Consider the following 19045-nt stretch of genomic DNA (forward strand, 5'->3'; position numbering starts at 1 on the left):
CTGATTCTTCTGTAAGTCACTAATATATAAACGTCTCCTCTCCACTCGACCTCCCAGTAGCAGCGAACAGTCAGACCATTTCTACACAGCAGGTAAAGAATAACTTCAAACCTGTCTGGATGATCATGATATGACTGAACCTCCTCCACACATGTCACCTTCCTGTTGCTGTCAGACAGTTGGAGGTTTGTGTTCACTGTGTTTGTGTCGATTGTGAGTTGACAGGAATCTGATGGAGAGAACAAACACAATCCAGCTGCAGTTATTGATCCATCATCTGTTCATTGATTGGCACTTTGATGATGACTCCTGACTTTAGAGATGTGAATGAGTGATGTGACAGTTTGAAGATGGTTGAATGTGTGCTGCTTTGTTTTCATGAATCACATTACAAACACATTTACACTTCCTCACAAGACCCACATAGTTAGGTCAAATATTATCTTCAAGTATATTAATGGAAGTTTATACCCTTTGCTGTATGAACACATGTTGATCAATTCTGATTGAAAATGTAGTAATTTGGATCAGTAAGTAACCTTTGATTGTGTTGTGGCCAACGGTGACTAGTCCAGATATAGGGTTAATTCAACTTGGCACTGCTAAAGTATCCACCTGGGACCCTTTCTCAGTGTTCACCTGCGTTCATCTGTACCGCCCCGCGTTGTGTCCAGCCCTTCCATTGCCTATACATTAAACAAACCTGGCCCCACTGGGCATGCACCTGGGGTTCTGTTTTCCCGCCTCAGCTGCCAGAAGCATAGATAGCAGTTTGCGTTTGGCATGCGCACCCGACAAAATTGTCAAATTGTTGAATTGTTAACTGCCATTTTGCAAACTGACCAAGGGAGCCAATTCAATGATGGATGTAAGACTGGTTCTCGGGAAGTTATGTGATAGGGCCAGAAAGTTATGTATCATAAGTGGAAGATGAAAAGAAAGAACAAAGGATGAAAGCCCAACAGCAGGAGGAGGGGTCACTGATCGTATATAAGAGGAGGGTCAATATGCCCCGGACTGCTGCTTTTTCCTGTCTGTCTTTTTGTGTGTCTTTTCTGTTTGTGCTATAAGGCTCTACACTCCGGGGTTGCTTCGCTTTCGTTTGCTTTGCTTGGTTTCTGACACTGTTTAATGATCTCTATTCTAAGAAATCTACTCTTTTGCAGAGGATCTTTTTGAGTGATTTGATTTTAATTGGATCTGAAAAGCTGGACCTCCACAGTGTTGGTGGGACAAGGCTATCATACTGGCTTTAAAGTTTGCCACCCAACAGCACAGTAAGGGGAAAAACCTTTGAAAATGCAAAAGAAGAAAGGTTTTTTCTTGATTTTGAACAGAAGCCACAGATCTTTAAAAATACACTCTGAATAGGTAACCAGTCCATCACCGGACTCATTGAGACAGACAAACAAATGCTCTCACAATCTGGAAATCCCAATTAACTTGGAAACCACCTCAGACACTGTGCAAACTTCAAGATAGACTCAGAAGTTACAACCCTAGACTTGTTGCATTAATGTTCAGTTACTTGCATAATTACATACTTTAAAATGCCCTCATTTACACTTTGTTCTTGATGCTAATATTAGGATTGCATAATGCATTGTGCATGTAAACTGTGTTGTGAGCTACAGGTAATGGTCAAAACACTAACTGAGAGGTTTTTTAACTTTTCTATTCAAAGAATCATTATTAAAACAGCTTTTGTTTCCCAAAAATGCTTCTTTGAAACACTTTTCCACACTGCCAACAACTCTATTCTTTGTTTAACTCAATTAGTGTCACAGTGGAACATATATAACAAAAGTCTGGTGCAATGGAGCCCTGAATAGAAAATACAGACATGCCTTTATATTTGTGCTCTGCGCATGTAACACTTGTCATATAATGCATGACACTGTCTGTAGGCATTCGGTTTGTCATCCATGTCCGTCAGTTAGAAGGCTTTGCTGAAGACAGATGTGGTACTGAACAGATTATCTAAGAAAAAACTTTAATATCATGTTTTAATGTATTTCACAAAGGAATATATATTTAAAAAAAATAAAGTGGTGGGCGATGTAGAAGTTTTCAAGTACAGAGTGGTTGCTTATTTTAAGGCGCTAAGGCTTGTCAGAGTGAGACAAACAAAGGAGCTTGACACAAAGCATGCTGTGTTTCTCCAAATGCATTGCTTTCAAATTGTGTTTAAGTGTGTTTATCTTTATAGAAACCAGTTTGATATAGTGCCTGGTTGTTACTTTTTCACAGACCTTTAAAAGCCTTTTTGGTTTTAGGGTTGAGGTTTAATTTGGATTAAGGCTGGTGTTAAGCACTGAGTGCAGCTGTTCTCAATCAGTGTCTCCCCAAAAGATCCCCAAACAAACAAACAAACAAACAAACATTTGGTGACTTAAATAAAAAGAGAAAAGTAAGAGAATGTATATCATTGTGTATCAGCAGTGCTGGTGATGGGTGCAGGCAGACAGATGCCACATGCTGTGTGATCAGACTGCTTGAGTGACACTCACAGACAGTGTTGGTCAAGTTACTTGAAAAAAGTAATCAGTAACTAATTACTGATTACTTCCCCCAAAAAGTAATCCCGTTACGTTACTGATTACTTGTTTTCAATAGTAATTAATTACTTAGTTACTTAGTTACTTAGGCTACGTTTACACTGCAGGCGAAAGCGGATCAAATCCGACTTTTTTGACCCTATGCGGCCCATATCCGATCATGGTCTGACAGTGTGAACGGCACAAATCCGATATTTTCAAATCCGATCTGGGTCACTTTCGTATGTGGTACTAAATCCGATACATATCCGATGTTTTAGAAAGCAACTGCTGTTTGAACGGTCATGTCGCATTAAATCCGTCTTTTACGTCACTGACACAAGACAGACGCCAATTATCAGCGCCGGAGAAGCGCCCGAGAAGACATCGCGAACGCTTCCTGGCCATCCAGTGTAGATGTCAGTGAAACTGTTGGGAAGACAACGTGGACATTTTATTTGTACTGTATAATCTGCAGATTCTGACAGAAATCTGCAACTATCCTTTGAAGCACCGCTCCTCTAAAACAGCAATAAGCATCATTATTAGGTTATTTACATTATTATGTAAATAACAAAATAACTTAAAGCAAAAAATGGGAAACGTAAAGTCTGAAGTCTTTATATTAAGGGCCATCAGTCAAACAATACTGTTTGCTCTGGGTCTAAACAGTGCGTTGTGTGTGACGTCTTCTTTTGCGCATGCGGGCCGCTTTGAGCGTTCACACTAGAGCGCGTTTGCTGTCACATTTTATTTGTAGTGTGAACAAGCAGACAAAAAAATCGGATTTTTTATTAAGACCTGCAGTGTGAACGTAGTCTTAGTTACTTTTTAAAAAACACGATTTACAACCTGAATAGGTGATAAAGCAATAGATCTTTCAGCCCAATTCTACTTTTTCTGCATAATCCATCATACAAAATGTAATCAAATGGAAACGTCTCTTTTTAAAACTTTAAACTTTAAATCTTTTAATTTTATGCATCAAGCAAAAATTTAATTATATGCAACATTCTCTGACTGGAAGAAATTTGTTTAACATTTAAACCTATTTTCTGCACATTCCAGCACATAAAATAAAATATTTTTTTGTGTTTACACTCTTTGTAATAGATGCAAGTAAAACACAGCAGAAAATAAATAAAATCAAAGACTCAGCGGTCCTGTTGCTCTATTTTCACCTGTAAAGCAGGACTGGGGTAGGCGGAGGTTTGCCCTGGTGCAGGTGTGCCGCGGCGGTCAGTGGAAGAATCCGCGAGTTTCTCTGTGAGTTTCACATTACGTCGTAGTGCACTCGGTGCTTGCCTGGAAGTTTAGGGGTTTTTTGCTGTAAAAAGAAGTTTTCTTCCCACGCACAACGGACACTAATGTTTTTGTCACTTTTTATGGAATCAAACTCAAAGTAAGGTCAGTACTTCCACGCTTTAAACGCTGCACGCTCATACTCTCTCCCGCACTTGATATATTATCCATTGTTGATCTGCACACAGCTGTTGTCACGAACGTCGCACTCGCTTACGTCACTGTCATGAGACATTCTCGCAAAAAATCACGGTTTTAGTAACGCAGTAACGCAGCGTTCCTACATGAAAGTAACGGTAATCTAATTACCGTTTTTGCAATAGTAATCCCTTACATTACTCGTTACTTGAAAAAAGTAATCAGATTACAGTGACGCGTTACAAGTAACGCGTTACTGCCCATCTCTGCTCACAGATGCCTCAGTATTCTGCTCTGATGGAAAGGAGAGTGCTGCTGACAGCACTGGGACTGCCTACAGTATATTGCCAAAGTGTCTTCAACAAAGCACAGTGTTGCAAAGGCATTTCATGTATTTTAAATGTAAGCGATGGTGTGTATTTCTTTCTAATGACTTTCTGCCAACAATGAAGAATGTTAATTAATGCATCTGACAAGACATGAAAACAGTTTTGTGATAAGTTCAAAGTATTTTCATGTAATAATATTTTTCTTTGCTTTGTTTTGTTTGTTTGTTTTTTAAACTGAAACACCTGAAAATGAACAAATAAATAAACTGTGGCATCACATACATTTATGACAGACTGTTTGAGTTATGTTTTATGTTCCTGGCACTCAGGTTCTTCTTCCCGGGTCTCACCTGAGTAAGGGAGCAATACTGTGTGCTGTTTGCACTTGACTCCAGGGCTCATTAAGGTGTGTCAGTGGCCCAATCTAGTGTTTGTGCTGCAGTTCCTCCTCATTTTCACAAACTAAACCACGATCTAAATGTGATGTAAAGGTGAAAGTGTCCAATTACTTTTGAGCCTCTAATCTTTGGACATTATGCACTCAAACAGTTCCCCTACAGCGTTTTGTCTATAATATTGTAAGAAACTACAAATAAAAGCTTACACTTTGATGTACTACTCATTATGCTTTTCATTCATTTCATCCTATTTCAATCTTTATAAGCGTCTACTATCAGAGTTTAACAGTTTTACTTGCATTATACTCACGAAGCATATATTCTAATTTGTTTTATATGTCCAACTATAGCAACATTATTACTTTAAAATGTGTATCTAATATCATCATGGTTTCATGGTGAAATGCCTGTGTGGAAGTATTGTTCTGGATTTAACATATTAAAGGCTGCTTTAAAACTCTGAGCTTTAGTTTAAGAAAATGTTCTCTTATTGCATGTGAATAAAAAAAGAGGAACTGATCACAAGGTGGGAATGTCTTCATCTTTTCACAAGGGATACTTTAAATCTAAATTGGAAACTGCAGTTTAATGCATCTGTAAACAGAAAACAAGAGAAAAGAAAAAAAACAATAAAACTCATCGTGGAAATAAAACACCATTTGAGACCTCATAATGTGCCCCCTGAGATCAACGAATAGATGAATTATAGAAGGATGTCCTGACTGAGATGCTCCAATTAGGATGTTAATTTGTGCAAATATGATGCATTACATTAGGTGAGCTGCAACAGTCACTTATAAAGTAGTGTTATAAGCAGCTGGAAAGTTATTTTTTGTCCTTTATTGATGCAAGCATGGATCTGTAAAGGAAGATGCTAAAAACTGACCTCAGTTAAGTCTAACTAGTCTGAATACAAAGTTTTTTGTTAGTGATTGCCAACAGGTCTCAAGGCACCTCAAGTTACCAAGGAGTTACTGACGGGTCTCTTGTTCTGCATGCGTGAGGCTTTAACAAAAAACTTCATACTGGGTCAGCAAATACTCTTTTTAGAGTTGTCAACAGGTCTCCAGTCCTAAATGTAAGCTAAAAGTGAGGTCAAACAAGACACAAAGAGGCAGGAGTTGTCACCTTACCGTGGATTTTGTGCTTCAGTGGGAAATCTACATAGCTACATCACAACTGCAAAATCCAAGGTGTAACCTGACGTGTACCTCCCTAGAAATGCAACTACTCATTTTGTCAACTCAGCCCACACCAGTCTTTATTGGCTTGTTCAGTACTGTCCAATTTGGTTATACATGTTTGGCTAGTTTTTCTCTGCTGTTTTGTATTTATCTGTGACAGAATAATAATAATTGACTCAATACAGAGAATTGTGTTGTGAGTACTTGTTATGATGCTACAAAGTCTAAACCAGGCTAACAACATCACAGTCTACTGACATCCTCAGTTTTCCAGTCAAGTCAGTAAAGTTCCCACATTCCCTCTAAATATCTTTCTCTATTCTTTTTAGGATAGCAGACGGAGTGATGGGTGGTCCAAAAAAACTAAATAATGTCTTTCAAGTGTAAGCCAAGACAATTTTTCATTTTGCAGAATCATTAGTTAAACCAAAACACTCACATGATGTCAAAATAATAATTTTATTCACTGAGACAAGTGATATAAAATGTGACACATGCGTGCAACTATTTCAGTGTTTGGACTGGTATAAGCAGATTTTCTACAGCAATAAATCATATGTCACTCACCTGAGATAAGCGTCACAATGACTGCACAGCTCAGCCAGCTATGACTTAGACAATAATGAAACGTGACGACAAACACATCTTATTGTTGGATGACACAAACGGATGACACAAGCCTTTAAGGATTATACTGTAAAAGACTGATATTATTTGCTTATTGTAGGTTTTCAGCTTTGTCATCTGTTCTGACTTTTTGTGTATCTGCAATATCATTGCTGAAACTTATGCCTGAGTGCTTCACTGTGCCTCTTGTTGTTGGTCTTCTATAAATCCTCAACAACTTCTCCTCTGTGGCTCTGGCATCTCAATTAGATCCCAGCTATAATGCAATCAGCCCAGCTGTAATGGGCAATATTGCCTTGCATAACTCACTCATAACTCATTTGCAGAATTAATTGCTGCATTAGACACTGGGTGTCCCCAGTGGCAAGTGAGCGCCACTGATAAGATATTTCATTAAATTCACTTGTTTACAACACATTCCATCAGTGGCACTGCTGTTATTCAGGATGAAGAGAAATGCAGCCTGCCATTGTTACAAAGCAGCCTCCCCATGCATGAGGCAGAACAATGAAGACCAAGTCAAGACCAGACTGTCGGGTGGAATGGTAGACGAGACACGAGCAGAACAGAGTTGACAAAAAATGTTGTTGTCATTCATTCACTGCTCCTTCCACTCTTTAAACAGAGTTGCATTTAAGCACCAGATAGTGATGAAAAACCTACTCAGACCTCTTTTTTTTGGTGCTATTAATTACATTATTGCTGTATTTTTTTCTCCTTAAACTTGTGCTACTTTGTAGCAGTGGCACTCCATCAGGAAAAGTGTGGCAAACAGTGTATGACTTGTCCAATCTAAAATTAGACATAAATGAAAATTTGCAAAATAAAGTGACCTCTCTGCTTTCATTTCAGACAACACTATGATAAAAGTTCCTCGCCTGTTTGCATTCATCCTTTACATTACTACTATTTTGTCACCGCTCTGTTTATTTGACTGACTTGAGCTGGGCAAGCTGAGAAGCCAGAAGCTTTTTTCTTGTGGTTTGCATATGCACATTGTAAATAAACCTCTTTCATCGTCTTTCATCGTAAACTCATGGGAGACCAGCATGCAAGGCAAGCTGCCACTGGCTCTTCTTTCACTGCTCTGATCAGTTAGGATATGCACTTTGTATGGAAACACAGCTAGCATTAGCAAGTAAATTACCTTCTGTTATTATCATCATAACAGATGTTTCCTCTTGCTAACCTTCTCAATCAACATTTTTGAAGTAGGGAAGGTGGAGTGAAAAAGTTCTCTCTCTTACATTAGCAAGGAAGGCTTGGAGGATGATGGAGGTGCATCCCATGAATTAGCAGATTAGCATTTGCCAACATTTCCCCTTTCACTTTTGGTATTTAGCATCATATGGGGTATGTACATATCAATAGCAGCATGTATCATTGCACATTAGTATCCAACCACTACACTAGAAAACATTGTGTGTGCATATATGTTTTACATTTATTTCCACACTCACCCTGCAAGTGGTCTTCATCCTTTGGGATAAGGTTTGGGTCCTCTACCAGAGGCCTGGGAGCTTGAGGGTTTTGCACAGTATTTTTGTTATCTTAGCTTTGTTAGCTAATAATTCTCTCTTGGATGTCTGCAAAGGTGATAATTACTGGATCCTGTTCAGGGAGATTGCTATTAGATCCACTAGCCACTAAGTATTGATGTTGTGCCCTTCTCCTGTATGCTCTTCCAGTATTCCTCCATCTCCAGTGGAGGTTTGGGATGGACAGTGTCACGACAGTGTCATCAAAATCCTCAGCGTGGTTAGCCGAGCTCTTTTGGCACAAATCTTCAGCACAATTAACAGTTTTTCCACACACATCACAATTCTTTAGCTCAGCACTGTGGCGCAATTGCTGTACTTCTTAGGTATCCCTTCTTCACACCTTTCTGCAGCTCCAATAGTTGGCTAACATCCTTCTGTGCTGCCTTGATCTTCACGTAGTCTTGGTTATCAGCCAAGGGCCAGGTTTCTAGCTTATCCACGATCCTGCTCTTGCACTCAGTGCCTTCAATGCACCAGGTGTTCTTGTGGCTTGGTACCTGGGTTGGGGTGATGATATCTTCCTCCTGACCTGATGTCCTGACTTCCCCTTGCCATAACATTTCTGTTATACCTTGTCGATATCTAGTTGTGAAAGCAGTTGCTTCCTCTGGATGTTGGAACACTGAGCTACTAGTTGTTTTGCCATTAGTCTAGATCAGGGGTCCCCAATCCCAGTCCACGAGGGCCGGTGTCCTGCAGGTTTTAGATGTGTCCTTGATCCATCACAGCTGATTTAAATGGATAAATTACCTTCTCAACATGTCTTGAAGTTCTCCAGAGGCCTGGTAATGAACTAATAATGTGATTCAGGTGTGTTGACCCAGGGTGAGATCTAAAACTTGCAGGGACACCGGCCCTCGCAGACTGGGATTGGGGACCCCTGGTCTAGATGTTGGGTGTCAAAGATTCCAAAGGTCCAACTTCCTCTTCATGCTTCATGTAATTTGTGTAGTAGCATTAAAACTGCACCTTATTCTCATCCCTTGTCCACTTGTGCCTTCTTGTTCCACTAGCCCGTTTTAAATAAGTGTGTCCTGGTTCCTCAACTCCTGGGGAATGGACCTTGAGTAGCATGGGAGGCCTAGGCTGGGGGAAATAAAATCCAAAACTACATGATGGAAAAGTAATCACACAGGGCCATGTAGGATTGGATTTTCTTCCCCTTTAATTCCTGTGTCCCGAGTCCTGAATTTGGGTCCACAATCTGCTTGCTACACAGCTGAAGTGTGATGCACATATGCTGTGAACAGTGCCTGCTGCTTCCCACACATAGATGTTGCTTATCCTTCTGTGAGCTAAAAGAGATAGACCGTATTGATATAAATAAGACCAAGTGACTGCAAACAAGTGTTCTTGGTTTAGTGTAATGCAATCATATGTTCAGTTCATTACACAGATTCTTGAGTGTTGATCTTCCAAAACCATAAAATAGTTTTTGTTTTGTTTTTTCCAGGTACAGAGTACAAATATTTCTTCCCTCCCTGTTTTCCAATGTCTGCTCTGGGAATATAATAGTAAGAACAGCAGCAACGATCCAACACAGTGTGTGATGATTCCGGTTGCAAACAGACGGCTTACTTCCTGAGTTTTATTTATCTCCTCCTTCCTCTAAGGTAATAACTGGAAGAGCATGCATAATTCAGTGAAAATCAGGATTTCGATTACTGTCAGATGAAAGTGGTTTAATGTGTTTAATGTCTCTGCCTCATCACTTTTCTCATCGCTCCCTGAGGACTGTGTCACAGAGATGAGTGAGATGTTGTAAACACCCTACTGTTGCTGTCATTTCTTTTTTTTATATATGCAGCATTAATTTTGTCATTTGTGGTCAGATGCAATCAATCTCAGCTAAATTCAAAATATCTGACTCTCTAAATATATTAAAAATAACAATGGCCCTCTTTAAGGTGGCTAAATGATTTTTACCCAATCAGGATTTGGCTACACCTTCCCCAAATCTTATTATGGGGTCACCTCCTCCTCTTTTAACAACAGTCAAGCTGATATGTTTGACCTGGTGCAGAAAGTCCAACATCCCTGCCTCCTACTGGTCTGTGCCTCTAGAGAGAAAAAGGAAAAGAGGTTTGTTCAATATTGATAAACTGTATAGGGTGTAATGCTGTTTTGATTATTCATTATTTATGAAATTGCTCCTTGTAGCTCATTCAGTTGTACAGCTGTTAGTCTAGCTATTTCTCAGAAGCATTTTAGAGAGATTTAAGTACTTATTCTTTCCATACATCCACTAAATGGCCTAAAAGCTTTGAATGCGTATCCCATGATCCTGTGTTACTGTCAAAAAGACTTAAAAATAAACACAGTAGTATGCTAAAGTCAAAGCTAGGAATCTGCTGGTTCTGTTTGTTTTCTGGGTGAGCTATAGCTGCATTGTTGATCACCCTAATCTGTTTCACAGAAAACAAACACAACCCCCCCCCAGAGATGAAGAAGAATCTGTAAAAAGATCGATGGAAATGAGCAGGAAAAGATCATAATGTGAACATTTTAAATGGTAGATGGTCTGCACTTTCACAGCTCCTTTTAACCTCAAAAGTTTTATAAAATACCCACCTAGTCTCTTATTCACACATTCACACCCTCACCAGCGGTGTGAGAAGAGCTGCTACCCAAGGCGTTTGTCTGCTATTAGGAACTTAGTGTGTAAGCCAAGCAGGCCACGGATTACAGGAGAACTCCACCAATTGAGCCACAGCCTAACATTTCACTGCACCTAGCACTGAAAATAGGAAAACTGATGACTTAGCCTGAAGTGGACTTTACATCTAATTACAACTAATACTGATAATGTGACACCTTTGTGTAGCTAAATGTGTTGTGGCAAAGTACAGAATTCTGTCACTCTGATAGGACTCTGTACTGTTGGCTCTCCCTTACATTTGGCTCAAAGTGTTGAGCCAAATGTAAGGGAGGGTTTTTTTTTCTGAAGTTGTTTACAGATTATAATTTGACAAGTTTTATATCTAAAACATACACACAATGTACCAAAGGCAGAATGGCAATTGCTGAAATGTCCAAAGTTGATTATGTAGTCCTTTTGTTGGATATAATAACTCTACTTCCAAAGTGCATTTGGAGGGGACGATGAACAGAAGCAGTAATTGCAGCACAAGATGTGCTGAAATAATCTTTTCAGCCAGAATTGCACTATTTGAACTCCCTGAACCAGAAATTGCCCAAACAATGCATGAAATTAGTCTCCTGAATTAAAGTAGACACGACCTCGAACCTTTAACGACATATCCATTAAGTTTTGTAATGTGAGTGATTAGCTTTTATCTGGGTTAAATTATTCCTCCAGTTTATTATAGCAATCTGATTTATGTTCTTTTTTTGTCCATCATTTCAATCAATCTGTCATGGCCTGGGTCAAGAGTTGGGAGGTCGCCTTGTAATCGGAAGGTTGCCGGTTTGAGCCCCAGCTTGGACAGTCTCGGTCATTGTGTCCTTGGGCAAGACACTTCACCCGTTGCCTACTGTCAGAGGGCCCGGTGGCGCCAGTGTCCGGCAGCCTCGCCTCTGTCAGTGCGCCCCAGGGTGGCTGTGGCTACAATGTAGCTTGCCATCACCAGTGTGTGAATGTGTGTGTGAATGGGTGAATGACTGGATATGTAAAGCACTTTGGGGTCCTTAGGGACTAGTAAAGCGCTATATAAATACAGGCCATTTACCATTTAAGGACCCAGGGCTCATGTATTTTTTTTGTATATGTTTATTTTTCCGTATGTTGTGTTTTTGGTGGTTTTCTCTCCTTTTTTTCCTACTTCTCCCTGTGTGTGTGGTCATATGCGCTCCCAGATGTTTTGGGTCGCTGAGGGGACTGCAACCCGGAAGTGTTCCCGCACTGGGGGCTGCCACACCTGCCGCTTGTTAGCCTTCACCAGCTGCAGCTGATGGCCTCATCAAGAGCGTCCTATTTAAGAAGGTGGCGGTGCTCCAGTCAGCATGGGATTATACTATGTCAAACCTGTAAAGTACCTCCATTGATAAGTGTTATGTGAACGACATCGCTACCGTGGGTGTCCTGCTGAGCTGTGTTTTTTTTGTGTCACCAGGAGTTGGGAGCGAGGAGCGTCGTCACGAGGGGAAATCACGGAGCGGAATCGAGTTTTGGAATTGTCACCTTTTCACTGTTTATGGACATGTGCACTGTGTGGGATTCACAGAGGAATCGCCACGGGAGCCACACTGCTGGATTTGTACATAGTTGTTGTTTTTTTCCACTCACTTTAAATAAAACCACTGTCCTTCACTATAAGAGTCCAGCGTTTGGGTCCAACTTTCCTCAACTCCACAGTCTGCCATCGCTGACTGTGACAGAATAATCCCACCATAATGGGCTCAGCAGACTGAAATGTCACCTCAGAGGAGGAGTTGCTCACCCAGCTCTGGAGTTACCCCCGGAGCGTAATCCAGGCTGCAAATCAACATCAGAGACACATACAGGTAGTGTTTTTTGATACTTTCCTGTCATCCACTACCTCTTCAATGAGCTCTTTGGACATTAAAAAACCTAATTCAAATTGTAACCGTGCTGAGGGCAAGCTCCAGCTTTGAGCTGTTTGGTTTGGGGAGTCCAGGCAAGGATGCCTGGGAGCCCTTGCTGCCTGTTTTTTTTTTCTTCACAGGCATACAGTTTCTCCACCGTCGCTCGCTTCTCACTTGTTGGACCCTCCACTGCAGGGAAGACGGCTCCCTCGCCATCAGCACCCTACCCCATCTCCTCTCACTCCTTCAACATCTGCTGAGGCAGCAGACAAATGACCGGCAGTGCTAGTCACCTCAGTAAGTAGACAGGACTCTGTTGTTTTAATAAATCCTGTCACAGAGGATAAAAATGCAGATAATCAGGAGGGGACAGTTTCCATACACGCGGCCCCACCTTCTCGGAGGAGACGGCGCCCGCGCCATCGTCAAACCAAATCTCATCTCACTCCTGTAGCTTCAGAAGAATCCGCTGATTCTGCATCAGCAGTGCAAGGCTCCGCAGTGAGTAATTCAGACTCACCATAGTTGTAACTCCACTTGCTATGAACAAGAAAATGAAGGCTGTTTCTCCTGCACTCGCTAGCAATGCTAAGCCTGCTGAAAGTGGAGAGAGAGAGGTTTTGGCTAACCTGTCCCCTGTGGGTTTCTCTGGGTCAGTGGGCCTGGAGACTGTTAGTTCAGTGGCTGTCAGCTCACTCTCAGTGGGCCCTGTAGTTACTAATTGTGAACCTGTTGTGAGTAACCGAGACATTTTGTCATTACCTGTTGAAACAGTGACTATTCATGCTAGGGAGGAGTGTTGTTCAGGGAGTGATGGGAACTGTTTTTCTTGTGCTCATTTTGAGCCTGGAGATTTTAAACTAGAGCCCATTAACACCAAGGCTGTGGATTTTCAGACTGTTTGTGTGGCTGATAACTGGACTGCGTTAAAGTTGGGAACTCATCCCGGGGTCTATTCTGAGGGTGAACATGGTTCTGGAACCGCCCCTGGACCTCTGGAGAGTTTGCAACCAGAATTCCCCACACTGCCGCCTTTGACCTTGGCGGGGAGATCAAGTGAGCTGATTCAGCAGACTGTGGACAGTGTAGCTGTTTTAGTGGACTTTGAAATTGCACATCCTGAATTAGGGCACTCTAATTTAGGAAACTCTGAGGTGTGGCCAGAGCACTCAGAGCCGCCAGCTCAGCATGAAACTCAGCAATTAGCTCAGTCAGCCACTCACCCACCTGCTCAACTTCACCCACAAACGTCACTACAGTCAGTAGCTCAGTTTCCTGTGTTGCCACGAGCTCAATCTCCAGTGCAGTCTGTTCCGTCGTCAGTTCAACTGTTAGCACCGCCTACTGTAGCCCAGCCTGCTGCCCAGCCTGTAGCTAAGCAGTCTGCAGTAACCACACCACCATCACTTCACCTGCCTATTGCTGCTGCATCACTGCCCAATCTACCGCCGGTGGCTGGTACACTGCCAACATCTCCACCGCCTGCAGCTGCCATATCACCATCATCACCATCGACTCAACCGCCGGCAGCTGCGGCGCTGCCGGAGGGACCCGCTCTGCCCGACCAGGAGGTCAGCGCCCCGAAGGGGCCTGCACGTCCACGTCTAGCACAGCCTGCACGTCGCAAACCATCTACCGTGCTTCGCCGTTGCCCATCAGAGCTGTTACATGGTCGGCCGCTGGAGCTGCTTCACCACAACCAGACCTGTGGTCGGCTGCCGGACTTGCAACATCGCCGCTGCCAGGTCCACGGCTGCCCACCTCAACCGTTTTGCCGCCCTGGATCCGTGGTCAGCCATCGGAGCTACTTCGAGGGTGCCATCAGATCCCTGGCCGCTCACCAGAGCGGCCATATTGCCTCCACCAGGGCCGTGGCTGTTTTGCCACTGTTGCCGTCCATCGGGTCGGCCACCAAAACTGTTTTGTCGCTACCGCCTGGACCGCAGTTGGCTGTTATGCGGCCGTCGCGGGGATCACGATTGGTCCTATGGACTGGTTGAACTTTTGGACTGATGGGGTTGTTTTTGTTTAGTTTGGAGGGGTCTGCCACAATTATAATGTTTGACTGGAATCATGGCTAAGCTTTTGGAAAATGATGACGCTGCAGCTGACGCGGTGTGCTTATAAATGACTGATTCTAAATAACCCAGCAGTCAATTCGGAATATTTAAACTGCTTTAATCAGAGGTCAGACAAGGTCAGACGAGGCAGCAAACACGTGTTGCATCTTCTGTCTCGCTGTAATCTCCTGACTGCAAACTCTTTTATACAGGCACAAAAAAACTGTGTGATCTAAGTACTGTCATTTAAGACATGAAGTGATGAATGTTTTTAGATGACAGGCGAGGTTCATTTACCTGTTTGTTTATCTGACAGGGGATTTCTTTAAATCACCCCGCAGTTCTTCAGCTTGAGACACCTGAGTTAGAAAACACAAACACTGCAGTTGTCTTTCACTCGTGAGGGCAGTCATGGACGCACGACCTGCGTCTCATCACTGTCTGCGTGCTTTATTTATACTTTTCTGTGTGTGTGTGTGTGTGTGTGTGTGTGCGCAAATAAAACAGAGTTATTCTAAGAATTCAGAGCTGAGGTTCCCCTTTTCTAAATCTGCATGTTCTTAGAGAAAGAGGAAGCTGTTAATTGGTAAATAAGTTCATCATCACAAAAGTTATTAGGTGAAAAGTCACGTAGACATGCGGTTTGCTTAGTGATCCATAAAAGAGCACATTTCATGTAGCTGATCACATTATGTACAATTTTCTTTTAACATTTAACATTTCCTCCTGTTTATCAGAGAAATGAAATGTACATGTTATCAGTTAGTAACAACTTGTCTTTCACATTGTCAGTTACTACATCATTAGTTGCACTTCATCTTCATCTTACAAACTTCATGATCTTCATCGGTTTTGGTACATCTGCGTATGCTGTGAGTGACAAACTTATCATCTGTGAGATTACAGCTTTTAAACAAGGAATAACTCAAATAAAGAAAAGCAAAATAAAACCAGGAAACTCCAACGCCGATCAACAGTCTCTTTAAAACCTGTTAAAGTTGAGCGTTTCTTCCTGGATGAGGATGTTGATGTTGTTGTGCACTTTACAAAAGTCATTCTGAAGGTGTGATCGGAGATCAGAATTGGTGCACTTGTTCCAGGGTGTTTCCCATATATGGTTGTGTTAATGTGCTCGGCATGTGCGAGCAGACATAACAGTCTTTCTCTGTGGTTCAGCTGTGGTCTTGTATGGTGAGCTTCATAGTCAAGGTAACCAAGAGGGTCCCCCTTCCCATGGTTGCACACAGGTCTGTCACACCCTGTCACTTGGCTTGCCCTAAAGTTGATCAGATGGAGATTAAAGTGTGGGCAATTCCCTACGGGGGCCCAATCAGCACTTACTCCCTCACCCCTGAAGCAATCAAGTGTGGGTGAGACTTCCCTAATGTGCTTCCTCCTTGGTGTTGGGGCTTCCTGGGACCTCAACCTTTTTGCAGTGGCTCTGATGTATCCAGGAGGGTCTCTCTGCAATTTTACAGGCTGTGGGTGTTGTCAATAACACTTGGTATGGGCCCTCCCAGCGAGGCGAGCTCCAATTTCTCCTCTGGAACACCCATAATAGGACCCAATCGCCTGGTTTCAACCTGCAAGAGACTGGAGAAGAGTCGTACGGCAGTTTATTGTTCAAAACAATATCCTTATTTTCTAGTAGTTTTGTCATCCATTCTGCCAGAGTTGTTTCTCTGACAGATTTGTCTAGAGGTTCACTTTTTGCAACTGAGGTTGCATCTGCTTTTTTCACTGGATAAATCTCTGGCCATTTTGAGAATACGTCTATAATCACTAGAGCGTATTTTGAGCCTTGACTTTCACTTAATTCAATAAAGTCCACGTGAATGGTGTGAAATGGATGAGGTGGTGTGGGGAAATGTCCTCTTTTTGTCCTCAGATTGCCTTGTGAATTGTGTTTTTGACAGATCATGCATGTCCTCACAAATTCCTTTGCTGAAGTTTCAATTTAGAGTATAAAAGTGTGTATTAATGATCCCTCCTGATGACACATGGGTCACTAATGCTGCTGTTCTGTGTAGGGATTTAGGAAGTATTGGTTTTCCTTCACAAGTCATAAGATCATTTTCTAGTTGTGCTCCACACTTTAACCATTTCTTCTGTTCTGTGGTTGGTGCTGCTTTTTGTTCATCTTTAAGTACATCAAGTGATATTTGCATGGTGGATGCAGATATTAATGTGTCTACAGTTTGTTGTGTGGCTAACTTAGCTGCTTGATCTGCAAAGTTATTGCCTTTAGTTATTTCAGATTTATCTTTCTGATGTGCAGCACATTTACATAATGCTAACTGTTTTGGCAATATTATTACTTCTAATAGTGTCTTCAGAAGATTTCCATGTTGTACTGGGTGTCCAGTAGATGTAATCATTCCTCTGTTCTGCCAAATTTTTGCAAAGTGATGTACTGCTGAAAAAACATGCTGGCTGTCACTGTATATATATATTTATATCTTGGCCTGCGAGTGTGAGGATGTCAACGGTTTCGCTTCAACAACTCTGTCTGTTGTAGTTATCGCATAACCTGGGCCATTTTTAGACGCTGAGCCGTCTACAAAAACGTCAGTGAAACCAGCTTGTGGTGTGCTGTAAATGTTACCACATGGCTTTGTCTCCTCATCTAATTTTTTTCATACGGCAGTGTGGATGACCTTCTTCAGGTGAGGCCAAAAGCGTGCTCGGGTTCAGCTGACCACACTTATCAATTCTAATGTGTGATTGCGACAGTAAGATTCCAACATATGAGAGTTGTCTCGCATGTGTGAGGTAAGACAAATTGGCTTAGATTAAAATTGAAGTCACTGCGTGGGGTACTCTGATGATCAGAGTGTGCCCTAAAACAATGTCAGGCAATGCTAAACTATATTAATCTGTAATGCTAGTTTCAAGTTACTGAATGCTTCTTCTGCTTTTTTTCTTTGTAGATGCAACACTACATTTTTACTTAAGGCATTTAGGTCATTTCTATTTTTTCAAAGAACTCACACATCTTACATATTTCAAACTTCTAAGTTAGGATTTTAAAAAACTTCTTTATGTGAACTTTTCCCACAAGGTTCCATTCTTTCTATAGCAGCTTCATATAAAGTATACTTTTAATCTCTATGTGGATGCATTGCTCACAGCTCTAAAACTAGACAGTAAATCATATGCCTAATCATTATGTTTCACTGTGATCCACAAGTATGATCACAAATTTGTTTTTCAAACCAACAAAACAAACAAACAAAAACAAATTGCCGATGGCATGAAGGCTTTACACACATGAGTCAGGACACAAAAAGAAAAAGCTGCTGCCAGAAACAAAGCAGAAGTGTGAGGAAAAAACTGAACTCATAGACAGCTGCATGTGTGAGCTTCAATACGCAGCTTCTGCTCTAAAAAACAAATAAAAATAAAAAATGTGTAACTTGCTCATTAGCTCGGTAGTGTCCACATATTTAATTCAGCTTCTCAATCTTGTAGCTTTTAGCTGTTGTATACAGGGTTTGGCTTATTAGTTGTTAGTATAGGTTTGCTCTTCATCTCAACAAAGTCTCATCTAGGATGACAGGTTTTCAATCAGGTCAAGTGTCTCTATGTACTTGATTAGTTTAGGTATTTTCCTTATTTTCTTCATCTCATATATCATTGTACTGAGTTTGAGCAAACCTTAAGCTTGATTCAGACTACTTTTAACAATCATCCACCTCACATCATAACTGACTGAGGTGCCTCTTATTATTAATATTATGTCATTATTAATGTTATTATCTTTTTTTTATTTTATATAACAACAATAGTATATTACAATATTTTATTAGTGTATTCCACTATACTACTAATATACAATAGTTTGTTATTTATATTTCACTTATATTTTAGTTTGTATCCATCAAGGGCTGGGGGTGATCTGCAGTTTCACCCTTTCCCAAGCTGGAGACATTTACTTTTTCACACACTTTCCTTGGCTGAACAATGACACAGCCTTAATATGCCTTATGCATCTCTCTATTTTATTAGGGCCCGAGCACCGAGAGTGCGAAGGCCCTATTGTATCTGCTCTGTTTATTATTATTATTATTATTATTATTATTATTATTATCATTATTATTATTTTTCATTGAAATGAATTGCCTTTTTGAGGGCTTTAACATGCTCAAAAACTCATGAAATTTTGCACACATGCCAGGTCTGGTGAAAAATTTCGTATTTTAATGGTTTTACATATGAGCATTGGAAAATTGCTCTAGAGCGCCACCTATGCTTTATAAAATGCAGCCCTACGACCACATGGTTGGAGCTACATGTATGAAATCTGGGACACGTATGTATCATGCCAAGACGAACAAAAAAGTCAATGGGACCATTGACGCAAACCCAACAGGAAGTCCGCCATTTTGGATTGAAGGTGATATTTTGGCTCTGATTTTACCAT

At 41.3% G+C, this 19045-nt stretch overlaps 2 protein-coding genes across 3 annotated transcripts in view; one reads left to right on the forward strand and one right to left on the reverse strand.

Annotated features, from left to right (window-relative positions):
* The window catches only part of LOC109199848 (uncharacterized), an 827125-nt gene that overhangs the window by 154884 nt on the left and 653196 nt on the right, over positions 1–19045 (reverse strand). The gene's annotated exons all lie outside the window — the stretch shown is intronic.
* On the forward strand, positions 11965–15124 carry LOC109199853 (proline-rich protein 36-like). Of its 2 annotated transcripts, XM_025898753.1 has the most exons (3): positions 11965–12043; positions 12130–12520; positions 12703–15124. In XM_025898753.1, the coding sequence occupies exon 3, from the start codon at positions 13105–13107 to the stop codon at positions 14560–14562; it is 1458 nt and encodes a 485-aa protein (XP_025754538.1). In that variant the 5' UTR covers positions 11965–12043; positions 12130–12520; positions 12703–13104; the 3' UTR covers positions 14563–15124. The 2 variants fall into 2 exon arrangements, with proteins under 2 accessions (XP_025754538.1, XP_019210728.1); XM_019355183.2 differs by having other exon boundaries at positions 12041–12520.

Source organism: Oreochromis niloticus, linkage group LG15 (assembly GCF_001858045.2).
Source record: "Oreochromis niloticus isolate F11D_XX linkage group LG15, O_niloticus_UMD_NMBU, whole genome shotgun sequence".
Lineage (NCBI taxonomy): Eukaryota > Metazoa > Chordata > Actinopteri > Cichliformes > Cichlidae > Oreochromis > Oreochromis niloticus.

Coding starts and splice junctions, on each gene's coding strand:
- LOC109199853 (XM_025898753.1), top strand. CDS start 13,105: ATGAACAAGAAAATGAAGGCTGTTTCTCCTGCACTCGCTAGCAATGCT.